General features: G+C 39.9%; 1 protein-coding gene across 4 annotated transcripts in view; it reads right to left on the bottom strand.

The window, feature by feature from the left end:
• Positions 1 to 10424: 10424 nt before the first annotated feature.
• SUCO (SUN domain containing ossification factor) overlaps positions 10425 to 18646 on the bottom strand; it is a 93527-nt gene continuing 85305 nt past the window's right edge. For all 4 annotated transcript variants that reach the window (XM_063426175.1, XM_063426177.1, XM_063426176.1 and 1 more), the window contains 3 exons: positions 17457 to 17548; positions 16241 to 16296; positions 10425 to 13327 (listed from right to left, as the gene is read on the bottom strand). In XM_063426175.1, the coding sequence (XP_063282245.1) occupies positions 12884 to 13327; positions 16241 to 16296; positions 17457 to 17548 (592 nt within the window). In that variant the 3' untranslated portion in view covers positions 10425 to 12883. The remainder of the gene's footprint in view (positions 13328 to 16240; positions 16297 to 17456; positions 17549 to 18646) is intronic.

The raw sequence follows: 18646 nt of genomic DNA, 5'->3' as shown, positions 1-18646 counted from the left end.
ACAACGAAAAAGAGTTCAGGGTTGAGACAAATCCGAAGGATAAAATCTCCAATAGTTTCACGTGAACTGCCAATTATCTTCAGAGACAAATCATACTGAAAAGAGAATGTGTCACAGGTTTAGACATAGTCACGAACATGTAACTCCAATTAAAGTACCACCTAACATCCCACTGGAGAATATAGTAACTATAATCTGATTACTGAGTAATTGTTATGAGAACTCTAATGAGGATTCCATATTAATGGAAGTACGAACATATAAGCACCAATGTGAGAGGCAAACCTACCTTAGAACCTGATATCTGCAAAGCAAACGAATAGAAAGGGTGGGAAGCGAAGCAGGGGGGGAAATACTTGCCTCCTGTCATTATTAAAAATTAAGATTATTAGTACACTAAAGCTAGCATAATCTTCAATTTTCCACATGACAGGAGGCTTCGTATTTTGCATTTTTAACGCTGAGAAAAGAGTATAGAACTAAATAAGAGCCCTACGGTGTGCCAAGAGACCCAGTATTCGGCGTTGTGCGGGAGGTCTTCCCCGTTGAGTGCCCACGTATACACATCTAACGGGAAATTATACAAGACCAAGTCTGACCGATTGTCAGCAGGATGTTTAGTCCCGTAGAGTGAAAGAAGAACGACCTCCACGACTCATAAGCTGGAGAGGTAGGACATTGGGTAGTTGGTATCCTAGAGGATCCTAGTCCCTTGGGCGTCCTCAGGTAGTGATACCGGCTGCAGTTCCGTCTCCATCCTCACATAAGGGATCAAGATGCAGGACCGAATCAGACAGGCTGGGAATGTCGCATCCTTGGGTTCCCAGATTCTCAAGAGGTCCCTGGCAGCCTGCGATCGTCCGCTGACCTGCCAAGAAACCTCCAAAGCGGGTCCAGGTCCCCAGGTAGCCGACCCTCCTGGGATAGAAGATGTGAGTACCCTACGGCTCCGTGAGGAATTGTTTGTCATGAATGTAGCAGGAGAAGATCCTCGCCTGCTCGAGAATTACTGTAGACCTTGTAAGCATGAGAAGCATAAGTCCTCTGGGGAGGTCCGGTCGGACGGAGCGCGATCACCATTGTGCCTCGACTTATACTGTGACGAGTGGTAATATCCAAATCAGTCGGCCCCTATGAGATGTGTCTCCCACGGGAGACGGGTTGATCTTTTGTGAAGAAGGCGGTGATCGAAGGAGCCTACATTTTGTCTGATAAACGTGCGTTGGTCCATCGCGGTGGATGTGAAACCTGACCGCCTAATCTGTAGTTACCTGCAGTAGGGTGCAGCCGATCTAGTATTTCTTTATCAATCCATGTATTGTGAAGTATAGGACCAAGAAGTCTAGATATACAACGTACAGGATCGCGGTGGTGCCACCGAGAGTCGTACGAATATTCCCAAGTTGTGGAATAGTCTACGAATCCTCTGAGCGAATAGTCTTCTACAAGAGGTTCCAGCCGGTTCTCGGATGAACGTGGATGTTGACGAGTTTTCAGTTCACTGGAGTGATCTGAATGAGGTTCTCCCGGAACAGAGTGTCTCGTCTTCCCCGCCTGTATTCATTACTTCTTTCGGTAGTTTATGAGGGCCCACCAGGCTCTGAGCTACTGGATTGGGAAGGAGAGGATGTCCCCTGAAAACTGGGTAAGGTGGTCGAGCGGGAAGCAAGAAACCGTCCTGACGTGTCTTTAGGTCCTGAACGCAAGTCGGTTGACTACGTGAAAGTGATCTTCCCCAGGATTGAGTGCCTTTCACCTAGATGTGGTGAAATCCCCTGGGGATGTAGTAGGAGGTATATTAACGGTATCTGAACGTATCGTGTTCTCTGTCCGCTTATCTGCAGCACCATTGGTTGACTCTCTATATGGGTTATAGAGCCAGCGGTAGCGGATCTTGGGTCTAATGTCCCAAAGTGGTCGACGACCGGCTCTGTTGCCAACTGGTTCCAAAGAATCCCTTGTAAAGGTAATCGCATACCACCTCCCTCCTAGGGGTTTGGACCCTTATGAAAGCCATGGGACCCTTGCATGTCTAATAAGTTCCCTTTGGAACTTTGTGCCTTGTGCCTGGGGTTCCGACTATCTTGGCGCCCAGTACCGCCAACCACCCGCCAGTGCGGAGGAGTGCTGCTATGGGCATCCTATGGGAGAGGCCAACACTGGGGTTTCCTGCGAGGAGCAGAAACTGTTTTTTGAGTCCATATATCCAAGTTGTATGCCCGTTCCCTGATGATGTTTGGCGGCATCCAGCATCGCCTATGGTAAGGTCGTGAATCCTGAAAGACCTCCTACGTTGGTCACTATAGTCGTCTGAGCCGTACTGACCGGCATGGAAGGGCATGGGTTTGTCTGACCGTCAGCGGATATGGACATTCTAAGCAAGAGGCTGCAAAGCCATGTTGCCAAGTAGGTTTATCGTAGTAAGGGATACCCCTGTGTAAGGCACAAACCAGTAGTCAGGCACAGGATGCAGGGCAAACAGATCAGTCTACTATGACAGTAGGCAGTGTTCACGGAAACCCTTGCAGGTCTATTCCGAATCGTGGCCAAATAAAACAGACTGGGGCTTACCCAGTACATAGAGGTTGCCATAGCATTGCCTCCGTTCAGCAGCACCGTGCAGCGCACGTATAAGGGGGGTTCACCCCGGGTGCACAGGGTATGAACCCTTAAGTGCTGGCTATCACCCTGATAGAGAGTGTCAGTCACCTCTTCCATTATTAAATTCACCACAAGGGGAATATATATCGTTAAGTAGGCGGCTCGGAACTCCTGTTCAGCGGTTGTAACTGCATGCCTCTGTTCGGCATTTTAGTGCAGTGCACGCCTAGCCGGGCCTGGTGCATAGGGTGTGGGCCTTTAACTACAGGCCACAGAATAGGTACAGGGCATAAACCCGTACCGTATCATGATTCATTATCAATGGAGGTATTCCTTCAGCTGTAGGTAGAGGCTATTGCTGTAAGACTTCCTTCGGTCGGGTAGTGTGACCCCAAGAGCACCAGGTCTGAACCTGTAAGTGCCGGTCCCAGATTCGAAGTTTGGATTTTCAATCCTCGAGCTCGCTGTTGAGAGGGGTAGGAGTAGAAGCAGCAGTGCTGTAGGGGGCTCACCCCAGTTGCACAGGGTATGAACCCATCAGTGCTGACCATCAGCCTGATAGAGAGTGTCCTACAGCTCTATCAATAATTAATGCACCGCCATGAGGGATATTCTGCACTGAAGCTTGCGACTCTGTCCCCTTTTTTGCCAAATAGATTGGCTTATACCTAGTCCGAGATCACCTCAGGTGCGCGGGGTATGTACCTGTCAAGCGTGGGTCGCGGCTAAATAAAACAGACTGGATGAGAGCACAATCCATTTCATTGTGTGCAATGCACCATCCAGACCCTCTGAGGGATAATAGGATATAGCACTAGCTCTAAGCTCCGTCATCTGTCGTGTTCTGACAGGTAGTCTTAAGTGATAGGGGTCATCCCTTTGAGCATCCATTACCAGACAGAGTCTTGCTGTAGATTCCTGAACCCTGATCCAGGTGATATCCCTTCAAATCTCCCATCACTGATATGTACTTATACAGTACCATCTTGATAGTCTGTGTCCAAGGGTGCTATCCCTTTAAGGAATCCAAGGGTGCTATCCCTTTAAGGAATCCAAGGGTGCTATCCCTTTAAGGAATCCAAGGGTGCTATCCCTTTAAGGAATCCAAGGGTGCTATCCCTTTAAGGAATCCAAGGGTGCTATCCCTTTAAGGAATCCAAGGGTGCTATCCCTTTAAGGAATCCAAAGGTTGCTATCCCTTTAAGGAATCCAAGGGTGCTATCCCTTTAAGGAATCCAAGGGTGGTATCCCTTTAAGGAATCCAAGGGTGGTATCCCTTTAAGGAATCCAAGGGTGGTATCCCTTTAAGGAATCCAAGGGTGGTATCCCTTTAAGGAATCCAAGGGTGGTATCCCTTTAAGGAATCCAAGGGTGGTATCCCTTTAAGTATTTGATATCCTTTTAAGGAGTTCCCTCTAAGGGAACAAGAATGGTATATTTAAGGAATTTAAGGGATTTTTAGGGGTGATATCCCTTAAAGGTTCCAGTACCTCGAACCACTATACATGAGTACAAATCAAATCTGTAAATAAAATGCCAGTTAGAATACTTACCTTTGCCTGGATTCGAACTTGGGACCCTGGGGTCCAACGTCAGTGTCAGAGAATCGTGAGCCCAAGAGCAGCTAGGCTAACTGACAGCCCAGATATATGTTACTCTCGAGCGCCGAAATCGCGGTGGGCGAGAGTAGCGAAACGGCCGTCCATAATCTTGGGAGACGCGAGATTAAAGATGGCCGCCAAGAGTAAAGGAGTAAACACTGCCCCACATACAAACACTACACACACTGCCCTCATACACACACTGCCCCATACACACACACAGAGACACATACAGTGCCCTACACACACACTGTTGCCCCCAATACACACACTGCCGCCCTTACGCACTCACACTGCACCTTTCACACACACACACACACACACACACACACTTCACCCCTCCTATGCCCTATATCCCAGCAGACCCCAGGTAAGTTGTCAAACTGTTCTTAAACGGTATGACTACTTACTCTGGGGTGGGATCCTGGCACTACTGGCACCATAACTACTACACTGAGCTGTAGTGGTTATTGTGCCAGGATTATTTTTTTTTTTAAATAAATAATCTACAAGTGCCCCTCCCGAGATCAGGCTCTGGATCCGCCACTGGTATCATTAAAATAAAAAAAAATGTCTATCATGTGTTTTATGCTTGTGGACAAAAGCATTTTGATTCCTACATTTGTATTTAAAAAAAAAAAAAAAAAAAAAAACAACAGGAGAAACAAGTCCAGATTTCCAATAAGGCAGAATAGGCACCCCCTCTATGGGTGTCAAGAAGGGGAGAGGGGGGGTGGGGAGGGATGAGGGGTGGTGCTATTTGCAGCACTTCTAATGTGCCTTTTTGAGATTAAATAGGCTGGTGGGTAAAGAAGTACCAGGAGCCTTGGCCAGTGACCTCTGTAGCCTAGTTAGCCTTAAATTGTTTTGAAGGGTGCTGTCCATTGCTGTCCTAGCTCCTTCAGTGTCTGAGTGTGAGGCTGGACAGGAAGAATGGATAATTTCCCATCTGTTCACTAGTAACCTCTCTCACAGTAAACACTTAGCAGGAGGAGCAGGTACAGGATTTAACGATTAACACTTTATAACCCATGCTGCAGCTCTAATATCCAATATTTCATATGAGCCAGCGATTGTCTATTCGCAGGCTTCTCTATTGGACTACACAAGGCTACTGTGACATTGAAAAGGGCATGGTAATCTATGCTGGGAGCTTCGCTCGGTGATGGATTCAAGGTGAGTAAACGGTTTGCAAGTTTACAGCAAATTCAGAGGGGGGACCTTATCCATAAGGCCCAATAGGGAATATTACACAGTATAGGTTCCCACCTCAAAAAGGTTGGAGTAACACTTTAATAAATTCATTATACTTACTTTATCTGCTTTATTTTGGTGTTGAGCAATTATCATAACAGCATTTTTTTTGAGGGGAAATAGGGGGGGGAGGCAGGGATAACAAAGGTTTTCTCCTATTTAAATAAGCCATTTTTAGACAATTTCAAATTGGCATTTATATCTCTTACATAGTTCAAGTGTAGTAAAACGTATTTCCAAAATAAAGCAATTAACAGATTATTAAGAAATTGAAACAAAGAATACAATCATCAGGGGAATATGTTATAAGCAGAACATGAATAGGAATCTGTTTGTAATAGGTCACATATACCAGTTCAGCAGAATGATGCTTATCCTCACCAAGACAAAACTAGTTGTTTCCAGACACTTGTATTAAACAAAAAGTTTTACTGAAGAAAAAAAAAAAATGTAGTGTAGTAAAACCAAAATCACAAGAACTGGGCTAAAACAGTCAAGTGGTTGGTTGGGTAATATTCAAATCCGCTAATATCGACTACATTTTGCAACTTGATTTTCCATTCATTAAAAAGATTATAAAATATATATAAACCCCGAAGATTTTACATAAACATTTGTGAATATTAAAATACTTAAAAGGAACACTGTAGGCACCAGTATCACTTCATATCAAGTAATCAGGGTGCCGTGTCCCCCCCCCCCCCTCCCCCCTCACTTTAACTTTGCAGCTGAAACCATGACAGTGACAACACAAATTTACATTTTCCTTATACAGTGGATTACTGACCTTTCAATCCAGATTTTCTTCTCCCCCTCACGTACCATTTTACCTCCGTTTGTTCTGTCTCCTTTAGAGTTCATTGTACAAAGTTAAATGTGACAAAATCCACACTAGGGTGCCTTTTGATACACTTTTGGAACTGATTTTGCCACAAAAATAGCACAACACAAAACAAGATTTAGACACATGTTCAGATTTATTTGGAAATTCACAGTTTCTAAATTGCACTAAGGCTCTGGAGATACAGTTGTATTAACCACATAGTTCTAAGCAATAAAATAAAAATCCTCCTTTGAATTTTCTTGCAGATGAGTCCAATGTTTTAGCACAGGGTGCATGTTTGCATCACACAATACTAAGAAAATGCTTAGTCTTAAAAAGAACCCAGATGGTGAAGTGTTAATGAATGAAGCGGAGAGCAGCAAAACCGTAAACAAAATGGGGACAAGGGTAAACATGTTCATTACCAAAAGCATGGCATTTAGATACAAATACAAAAGTAGAATGCCAGGTGTCAACATACTGGGGCACCAACAAAGTGCAGAAACCATCTTTATTTCAACATCACAAAGGGCCTGAAATCAGATCAGCAACAATAGGATATACGAAGATATGCTTTTTCTTTCAGCTACGCTCTGAGTTTATTTTCTAATATTGTTGGTAATTTACAAAACAAAAAATATCATTAGGATGTACCACCACCAAATGCAGGTCTGTACAATTTCAAAACAGTGTAAATGTATGAGGATTACCTGGGTTGATGCTAATAAACTACAAAATGAATGGCTACTGCAGATGACACAACCTTCTCAGGAATTTGTTTACTAAATTATAGTAATTGTGTTAACTTGATGTCCAACATGTGACATTCAGGGTACAACAAATCACTTGAATGGGAGGGGTGCTTGCAAGTCTGTTCTAACTGCACCATAACAAACAGGCATCCAAGGTCTCTTATTGGCCTGTACTTTGTAATTTATTCAAGTAATCGTTTGAGATATATTGACAAGGAGGGCATATTTTAGCATGTTCCTGCTGGGCGAGGATTGGACTATAAATTGCTTGTGCTACCATTCAAAAAAAAAAAAAAAAATGGAATGAGGCAGGGCTGTACTGCCTGATAAATATCAGTTACTTTTTGCTCTCTGCATAATCTATAGATTTGCAGCAAATGGGACATTTAGAAGTTATTTTTCTCTCTTGCATCTTATACATTATTTTTTTATCACTTTAAAAAAAAAATCAAGGCGCTTAACTACAACGTCAAGTGGATGGGGAGGCTGGGGACGTGATCTGATATTTCTAGTGAGTCTATGAATGAGCTGCAGGCACAAACAATTGAAGTTGCTATAACATCAAGTGGTATGTTAAAATTATTCTAATATTACGTCTTTCCAGACTGCTGACTGTATTGGTCAAAAAACAGATAACATACAGATATGGACACTGCTACACTGCTTCCACAGTTCGCTTAAGGTAAAGGAATAATAAATGTGCTTTAATCTTTAGTACAGGAAAGAAAAATGCTCATCATGGATAGTAACAAGCTACCAATGCAAGAAAGAAATTAAGCCCAATTTAATAGCCAAAGACACATTAAAACATCACTTTCATTCAGAATTAACGAATGCCTAAAGTGACACAAGCAAAAAGTAACTGAAAAATGCAAGGTACGGTTTAAGATGCATAACACTTCTTATGCCCTCTTCAAAAAAGGCGAGACAGAATTAATGGTGCACTGCATTTTTGTTTTTTAGCTGTTCCACCTCTTATTTATAGATAGGGATCTGATGTGAAATAATGTGTCTCACAGCAGGGGGTTAAAGGAACACACAAAGCACCATAACCACTATTACTGCGCCCCACCCTCTCAGGGGTGACAGAGCACTCCTGACAGTTTGCTGTAGTGGTTAAAGTGCTTCAAATGTTCCTTTAAATCACTGAACAGAGTTGCGGGGAGCTAAGCTATGGCTACTTGTTATATTGGAGAAAAACTAAAACCTTTCAAACTTTGCAAGCCTGGTCTGAATATTGCATCTCTGTTGTCAATATACATTGCATATTGCTACAGCAAGCTGTTGTAGTTATGGTGCTTGGAGTGTTCCTTTAAAACAAGTTATGAAATGCAGATTGTTACTGCAGCTGGTTCATTCACAATGAAAATGTGACAAGATTTTAAATGTCCACAAAAAGCTGGAATGAAGAAATTGCAGGCTGCACACCTCAGCAACCAATTTTCAGGGCTTAAGAACAGGTCATGCACAAAACACGTAGACAGGGAGATCATGTGCAGGTGGGTATAGATTGTGCTTCATCCTGGACCAAGATAGTCTCTGCAATAAACAGGATGGCTGCGCATACATCCTTCCTGTACCAAAATGTGATCGAGCATGATAGCAGGCAGTCCCTCACTAGGCCTTGGTGGGTGCGGTATTAACTTGTGAAATACTAGCACATCAGTGGCATGGGGGGCATTGATTTCACCAATATGCTGAATATGTCATAAGTAAAATGTCATTTTCAATTTGCGAGCAACATAAAAGTTTGCATGACCGGTATAATTTTATACAATTGTAGAAAATCGGTCACATTTAGCTTGCAGATACAGGGTATATTCAATTCAGAGAACACAGAAAGCTTGCAGGAATGGAAATAATTAAAAATAGAAGTAATATAAATAATATTTCCAGCACTATTCCAGGAACCATTTCTTTTGTTTTTGTGAGGTTATGATACTATGTGACAATACAGTTTCAAATCAATATTTTATGGACATTTCATTTCCTTCTCAGTTTTGAGAGCAACAGAAACCTTATCTTCTTCCTTAAATGGACAGTATTGTAAATGCCTCCACACTCAGCGACATAACTATTTATTGCAAGGACAATTTTAAAGTGTTACGTCAAAATTAAAAAGTACACAATGTTAAGAGGGCTAAGAATCATGAAAAAAAAAATTAAATACTTGCCAAAACCATCTGCAAAGCTTTTAGACTTTTAGGAAATGTGTGGCTTGAAGAGAGAATCTAGGAATGCTTAGGAGTATTCAAACATGAGAAAATGTTTGTAGGATCCAATGGAAAAGGTAAAGGAGTGAGCATTGTAATAAAAATCTAAATGAACTTATGTGCTTTAAAAACCATTTCCTTAACACTTTAAAGTCACAGTGAAATCTGGACAAAGGTCTGAGACATGTCACTGTAAAATGAAATACAAGAAGGACTGCAAAAAAAACCCAAAACAGCCTGGCCAATAATGAAAAGAAATAAAATATAATTTATGGAGGCTCGTGATTCATCACTGCATGCTGCTTTGTAGCGATAAAGTATATAACACATCAGCCTCTACAAGTTCTAGAAAGAAATGCCACTCAAGAGAACTGCAAAATGGAAGCCAAAATAAAAGTGTTAAAGAACTCTCCAACACTACTACTTTATTGGCTTAACTTTAGCTACTAACAACAGCAAAATCTTCACTACAGTATTTTAAAGAAGTAGGCCAAACAGGGCAATCACTTGTACCATGGCATTTACCACACTACAAAAGAAAAAAAAAAAAAACTTTAAAAATTAAGTATGTCCATGGGACACATTAGTTGGTGCTCTCTGCAATAATGAGTTTACCTGCGTACATTTAATAAAGTGACAAATAATTCTGTTAAATAACTATAACCAACACTTTCCCCCAAAAATAAAGTTACACAGCCTCTTAAAATAAATCCTGCTTTCTCAAAATTGCATTAAACAAAAAAAAAACAACAATTCAACTTCTAAATGGTGCATCAGTTATGAAACACTTGTTTAAATGTTCCATTACTAAATACAAAACGTGTTTTCCTGTTCTATTAACAAAACATAACAGATTCCAAGGGAAATGGCAGCAATAAAAATCTATAAATATATTGTACTATGTGTCTATGTTACTACAGAAAAACAAAAAGTAATTCAGAAACAATACTCTACCTACATGGCATGGCATGGCATGAGAGTTGGAAAGAAGCCAATTAGAGCTGATTAGAGTTGATATTTATTTATTAAATCATACAATTTCTTTGCACTAAATCTTCTTAAAATGAAATATCAACTTACAAATGTTTTTGAACTGAAATATATTTATCTTGGAATGAGTCAGTAGTTTTGAAAAATACATCGGATTGTTTTAGACTATTTGACAGCAATGTATTTAAAGATGTACTGCGGAGCATTTCTAAAGAAATTAAAATATTGACCTTTAAAAATATTTATAGAAAACAATGTGAAAAGATTACCGTAATCAGTATTTAAATACATGCAATGTTAAGGAGAGTTATAACTACTGCTTGGTATCAATCCTTTTATTCATATCTAATTAATATTAAAATGTGCTACCTGGCTTAGTGTTGGTATTCAAGAAACATCGGGCACCTTTTTATGACCTCACTAGGGATAAAAATAAATATCTAAAAAATAAAAATAATTTGTGGGAAACCACTAAAATAGGGTCTGTAACTTATATGCAACCACAGAAAATACATATGCGGGTCCATACTGTGTGTCTATAGCCTCCACTGCCAGTGTGCACCCCATGTGTATAAAACACCGTTATAAATCTATCTGTACAAACTTGCATGAACTTCTACTGTACCCCAAAACAATAGAAACTGTTCCTCTCTGTTGCGACCTTATGCCTTAGTTATCGTCTTGGCAGTTGAAACAGACAAAATAAAAAGCATGTGCATGGTAATCTGTTCTGACTCTTACCTGTGATGTGAAAGGGTTGCAGTATTTGAACAGCAGAAAGACCAGTCAACATTCTACAAACTATGAAGGTACAATAGCTGTTCACACAGGTTAGAAGAACCAATTAGAAGATTGTACGCCTTGTTATACTTTTTTTTTTTTTTTAGTTCTCAAGGTGTTTGGGTTCTATGGCAAACTGGACTCCCCAGTACTGGATAGGTAGTGTACTCTTTAAAAAAATAAATACATAGCATGTAGGGGGTGAAGAGGAGTAGAGGAGACAACGAGAATGTGTGTGTAGACAAATACACCTTTTGCCTGCATTATTGACAGCAGATTCCAGAACTTGTTTCCCTCGTAGATCTCGAAAAGGAAGCACACAGAAAAAAAAAAAAATCTAACACTTGGCCAGATAGCATATTTATGGCCAATATATAAAAAAAAAGTGGTAGCTAATAATTCATGTAAGAAAGATGTGCAAATCATATACCGTATGTTTTTTTTTATCTGATTTCTGCAACATATTTGGAACTTGACCAGACACATATTTGGCATCTGACAGATTGGTGTGCAAACATATTTCCCCATAATAATAAAAATCTGGCCTGTACTTTTGTGTACTTCGCAACCAAGTAATATTTCTTGTTGTTGATCTACTCAAACCCTAGTCGGAAGCATTGCAGTTGTGATTACATGCCCACTATCTTGGGCAATAGATGGACGCATGTTGTATTAAATATCATCATGCTCTTTGACAGAGATTAGACGTACCCCTCCAGTGGTTCCCAAACTGTTTGCTATTCGGTGACTTTCAGAATTCTAACAGACCTGCACATACACACATTAATAAATAATAATATGAATAGCAGATGCAAAACAAAGGATATTAGCATCTAGTAATACTTTTTTTATTGGACTAACAGAATTTTGAAAAGATAAGCTTGAAGGTGTCGTTTTTGCTCAGAAATGTCCAAGTCACAACTCAACTTTGAAATCAATGGGTCGTTTTTACTCAAAAATGCTTTAAACTTAAGAAAGTGAAGCTCTCTCAAAAGCTTGTCATTCCAAAATTCTGTTAGTTCAATAAAAAAAGTATTACAAGAATTTAATCTGTTAATTTTACATCTACATCTCTGGACTAATACGGCTACAATCTCTACTGTAAAACTATGAATAGCATACATTTAGGCAAACATCAACATTAACATTAGGCCACTAAGAGAGAATACGATCAATGCCTGAGAAGGACAAAAAGATAAACCTCTAGCAATTACATAACTCCCATGATGATTTTGCCAGCTTAGGGATCTACATCTCAGCGAGGTCTACATGCTGGACTGTATTGAGGTTTTATATTCAAGAAGATGGTTTCAAATTGTCTGCAAATGTTACACATGTAACCACATTTTTTGTATTACTCAAGCAAATGGCCTTGCATACCGGTGTTGCTGAACCATACAATAGAAAATTAGACACACAAAAAGAAAAATCAAAAAATCTAAACGTTGCACACACTTGGTGCTCTCCCCTCCAGTGGCATTATAAATAGACAGAAGGCACATAAATATGAAAGGTGCAAATACAGGAACAAAGTCAGGATAGGGGACAAGGTGAGTTGAGCTTAAGTATCACCCAACAAACTGGGCAAAGTTTCTATTTTCCCCCAGTAATTAAACTGTGAAAAAAAACTATACTATAGAACGATATTCAAAGCAAAAGACGTTCCATTTCCTTGTCCAAAGTATCCAAGAACAGGAGGAGATGACCTACAAACTAATCTTCAGATCAGCCCTGTTTCATCACATTGTGGATTTAAAGCCAAGTTGGTTGTATCCACCGAGCTACAAATCTCACAAGCTGAATCTTCTTCTTCGCAAAAAGTACATATAAAAAGAAAACAATACCTGTGGTTGAACTTTATTTAGTTTTCTAGATACGACCAGAAACAGTCGTAACACCAAATGTTCCCACAGTAAGGTCTTTGTTGGTTTTGATGATATCATGGAGGCTGGGCATGGACCCAGACTTAGTTTGTATTAAAGTTTTGATAAACTTTCCTTGGTCCTGAAGTTTCGAGCGCCTACGTTTAATGGCTCTCTTCTCTGTTTTAGTCTTCTGGGGCTGCCCATTACAAAGGGCCGTGCAGGCTGTGATTCCACAGAAATAAGATTCCTCTGATTGGGATGATGTTTCAGAACTACCCTCAGAAGGCGGACCTTTGTAAGAGGAGTGATATACCTCTCCCATATTAGAGAAGTCTCTTTGATTTGTGAAAGGTTTCTTGGTTTTAATGTCCCCATTTGGGAGAGCTTTTAATGGATCCATTGGTTTTAAAGTCTCAATCTTTTCATTTTTATATTTGCATCGTTTTTTCTGCAAAAAAATAAAATAAAGATAAGTCAAAATTAGGCAGAGGTTTATTTATGAATATGAATTAAATTAAACAAATCATCTGAAAAGTAAAGCACACTGAAATGCGACCTTTTAAGAGGAGAGACAAGGGAAGATATCAGTGTTTGTAATTTGATATACACGTGACTTAAGCAGCAAAAGTATACTCTATATAAACTTTCTGTAATAACTTAACCAGTAGAGAGCCTAAATTGTTATGTAAGTGAGAAGTGAAATATGGTGTCAAAGCACTAGCATGTAATCTCTGTTTTAGCAAAACTAGGTATGGAGCGCCATCTACTGACCAAAACAGCAGACCAAACAGCAACCATCCGAGTCCTGGCATCTTTATGTTTAGCAGGTATCCTAAATTATTTAAGTTTGCACAAGATGGTACTTTTTCCATAGCAACACACTATGTAAGCAAGGGGGGGAAAAGGGAAGTATGGTTCATTGCCATTTATGCCATGTTTGACTGGGATCAATGCAATTATTGCAATGTATGTGACTGCATCTACATTTGAATCTGTACATTTATTAGTAAGTTAGCAAGCATGACACACAGATCCATAGGTATTAGCGGTTAAACATAGGTGGCTTTAATGTACAGCTGATCTGTGCTTGAGCATTTTATTCAACTTTTTTTGTGTGTTTGAACTCAAATAACATTTTATTGTTTCAATGAAGCACATTTGTGACTATATTCTGATATGGTTTCCTTAAATGTCTGGCCCATATGCGAGTCATCACCACCTAATCTGCACCTTGGCTTAAGATGCTCCAGAATTTCCTATCCATAACGGACATACCATTCATAAATGGTTAAAACCTATACAGACTTACCGTATATGCTCGAGTATAAGCCGACCCGAATATAAGCCGAGACCCCTAATTTTACCCCCCAAAACTGGGAAAACTTATTGACTCGAGTATAAGACTAGGATGGGAAATGCAGCAGCTACTGGTAAATTTCTAAATAAAATTAGATCCTAAAAAAAATATATTAATTGAATATTTATTTACAGTGTGTGTATATAATGAATGCAGTGTGTGTGTGTGTGTGAGTGCAGTGTGAGTGTGTGTGTGTGTGTGCGAGTGCAGTGTGAGTGTGTGTGTGTGTGCGCGAGTGCAGTGTGAGTGTGTGTGTGTGTGTGTGTGCGCGAGTGCAGTGTGAGTGTGAGTGTGCGTGTGTGTGTGTGAGTGCAGTGTGTGTGTGTGTGTGCGAGTGCAGTGTGCGTGTGTGTGTGTGTGAGTGCAGTGTGTGTGTGAGTGTGTGAGTGTGTGTGTGTGTGTGTGAGTGTGAGTGCAGTGTGCGTGTGTGTGTAGTGTGCGTGTGTGTGTGAGTGCAGTGTGCGTGTGTGTGTGAGTGAGTGAGTGCAGTGTGCGTGTGCAGTGTGCATGTGTGTGTGTGTGTGCATGTGTGTGTGAGTGTGAGTGCAGTGTGTGTGTATGTGTATGAGTGCAGTGTGTGTGTATGTGTATGAGTGCAGTGTGTGTGTATGTGTATGAGTGCATTGTGTGTGTGTATGTGTATGAGTGCATTGTGTGTGTGTATGTGTATGAGTGCATTGTGTGTGTGTATGTGTATGAGTGCATTGTGTGTGTGTATGTGTATGAGTGCATTGTGTGTGTGTATGTGTATGAGTGCAGTGTGTGTGTATGTGTATGAGTGCAGTGTGTGTGTATGTGTATGAGTGCAGTGTGTGTGTATGTGTATGAGTGCAGTGTGTGTGTATGTGTATGAGTGCAGTGTGTGTGTATGTGTATGAGTGCAGTGTGTGTGTATGTGTATGAGTGCAGTGTGTGTCTATGTGTATGAGTGCAGTGTGTGTCTATGTGTATGAGTGCAGTGTGTGTGTGTATGAGTGCAGTGTGTGTGTGTATGAGTGCAGTGTGTGTGTGTATGAGTGCAGTGTGTGTGTGTATGAGTGCAGTGTGTGTGTGTATGAGTGCAGTGTGTGTGTGTATGAGTGCAGTGTGTGTGTGTATGAGTGCAGTGTGTGTGTATGAGTGCAGTGTGTGTGTATGAGTGCAGTGTGTGTGTGTATGAGTGCAGTGTGTGTGTGTATGAGTGCAGTGTGTGTGTGTATGAGTGCAGTGTGTGTGTGTATGAGTGCAGTGTGTGTGTGTATGAGTGCAGTGTGTGTGTATGAGTATGAGTGCAGTGTGTGTGTATGAGTATGAGTGCAGTGTGATGCAGAGCCTTGGTGGGGGGTGGGCATTTGTAATTTTTTTTATTATTATTTTAATTTTTTTGTTATATTATTATTTATATTATTATTATTCATATTTTTATTATATTTTTCGTCTCCCCTCCATGCTTGATACATGGTAGGGAGGGGGGCTCTCCTTCCCTGGTGGTCCAGTGGCATTGGCAGTTCGGGGGGGGGGGGGGAGGGGGGAGGGGGCTGGCAGAGCGCACTTACCTCTCCTGCAGCTCCTGTCAGCTCCCTTCTCCTCCGCACCGGTCCGTGCAGCTCTTCTGTCAGCTCACACTGTAAGTCTCGCGAGAGCCGCACTAGGACCCCTCGGCTCTCGCGAGACTTACACTGGGAGCTGACAGAGGTACTGAAAAGGACCGGCGCGGAGGAGAAGGGAGCTGACAGGAGCTGCAGGAGAGGTAAGCGCTCGCTGCCAGCCCCCAGTCTGTATTATGGCAATGTAAATTGCCATAATACAGACATTGACTCGATTATAAGCCGAGTTGGGGTTTTTCAGCACAAAAAATGTGCTGAAAAACTCTGCTTATACTCGAGTATATACGGTACATGACTGTAGATTTCTACACCAGCAAACAGGTAGTCTACAGATAATCTATTACTACTTTTATTTTACAACTGCCTAGTAAGATTATATAAACTATGGTGCTTGCAACCATACCTGTAAGAAACGTACCTTTTTCTCTGGAGAAAATTTCAACGGTTCAACAATGTACAAGTCATCAAGATCCACTAAACAGATGTAAAAAAAATAAAAAAAAATATTAAAAAAAAGTTAAACATATTGTAAAAAAAATAAAAAAAATAAATTAAAATAAACCATAGGATAAACATAGGATTAAATATTACAGTACTGGAAGATAATTATCTATGCAGAAGCTTTGTGTTTTAAGCCCCTAAACTGTGTTTTGAGTGCATGATCAGCATTTCCATACAAGAACACAGGTGTTACATCAGCATATTTTTCGACCATGTAAGCCACAAGACAGATATGCTGATCCATCAGTGATCAAGTGAGGAAACCGTCATAACCTTGAAGAGTTGATTTGAAGGAACAAAAATAAATAAATAATTAAAATTAAATACATTAAAAAAACACTGTTAACTTGGTGATTTATCTATTTTTTTAATTAAATTTGTGTGGCTGAATACGACTTACTCAGACAAATATTTTGGATGAATAAAGAAGAATTGGAAACATTCTCATATGATGTCCCAGTCTCATAGTGTGGGCTTTAAATGCCTATGATTCCAGAGATTGCATGTCACAATAAAACTTGTTTCAACTGTTAGAAAAAAGCCTATATAAAAAATTCTGCTCTATGCGGATAAAGTTCTGCCTCACAGATACGGTCTTCTGGCTTTGGTTTGTGTGCCTCTCTTTCCTTCGTGCTCACTTTACGTTTCCTGACTAGCGATGACCAATTTCTATTTAGTGCTGAGTATGAAAATAAAAGGAGACAACTTAGTTATGTAAACCTGCAAATATATAGTATGCACAAGGGAGCATTATTAGTATGTTAAAATTCTAAATATTATAATATCAGGAAGGCTGAACTTGATGGACGCAAGTCTCTTTTCAGCTATGTAACTATATTAGTAGTTAACGTTATTGTCCAGTCTACAAAATATTTCATAAGAGAAAAAATAGGTTTAGTAGATTTTTTTTTTTAATCAACACCTTCAGGACACACAACGGAATTTTCCCATCATGCTGGCCTTCTACCTCTGTGTACTTTTAAAACAGACTGAATAAGTAAAGTAACTAGGATGCATTTACATTTTACACTGCTTGTCTGCATAAAGGAGATACATAATATTTTGATATACATATGAAATTATTTATACAGTTATGAATTGTAGTGCTCGTTTGAAGTGTACATAAAACATACCCTCTTTACTGGACAGCTGAAAAGACTGAGAACGAATCAAGGGAAGAGTGGTTCTCCGTTTAAGATTCATATCATCATAAGAAGAGAAGCAGCTAAACAAAAAAACAATGCATTTTAATGATGTACATATCAAGCAGAACAAACAATGCCATACTCAAAATATGGATATTTAAACATGTTGGGGTGGACTTGAAAATTAACAAAAGACAGTGTATTTTTTCATTTTCTAAGTGGAAGTCACATGAATGAAATGTATATCAGGATTAGGGCCAGAAATTATCTCCCTGAAAAGCCCCTTTTACTTGTAGGCTTTGATAACAAGTTTGTTCTCTCGGCTTGAAATAATCTGGGATTATTTAACAGCCACGTTTTAAACAAAGGACTGCTAACGCACTTGCATAAAAACAGAAGGCAGCAATAATTTCTATATATTCTATATATTAAATGGGATTGTGTAATACAATTTGACTATTTTAATGCATTACAAATATATTTCCCAAAGGGCTTTTCTTAAAAAACAAAACAAGTAACGGGTCTGTTTGCACTTGCAGGCAAACAGTCTCATTTTAGTGCATAGGGACTGATCTTAACCCACAATCTTCCTGTCCAGCAGGGGATTATAGGAGCAGTCTATATCATCATATAGGATGATAAGAATTGCTCAGAAACGGACAGCAGCCATACTATGGCTATCTGTTTAAACACAACAAAGTTCATGGTTTACTGAACTGGGCTGTGTTTTAGAGATGTGAATTATGTATGCTTCGTCCACAACTTGACTCAGAACCTAAAGGGTTATTTACTAACGTGAGAATTTAGAGTGAATTTCAAATACAAGGCCAGAGTTGCTCAAATTGGCTGTCTTAACCTTAAACTTTATATTCACTTTATACATGTCCTGAATTCTCACTTTAGTAAATAGCGCTGTTAGTGACCACAAACATACTAGCTGAAGGGATGAAAGCCTAGTGATCCTCCCTAATTCTGCAGATCACCTAGAACCTTCTAGTGGTAGAGAAATGAAGACATCTTTACAACTTACAAAGCAGATACTCCATTAGACACTCAACATCAAAACAACTTTAGCTGTATGAAGTGGTTTATTTTTTATTTTTAGCACAGATCATGGTCCTTCTGTCTCACTGGTCAATTCTCAGTCGCACAAAACCACTTTATTTATGCGAGCCATA

Source organism: Pelobates fuscus, chromosome 7 (assembly GCF_036172605.1).
Source record: "Pelobates fuscus isolate aPelFus1 chromosome 7, aPelFus1.pri, whole genome shotgun sequence".
NCBI lineage: Eukaryota > Metazoa > Chordata > Amphibia > Anura > Pelobatidae > Pelobates > Pelobates fuscus.
This window is presented reverse-complemented; position numbering and strand designations above follow the sequence as displayed.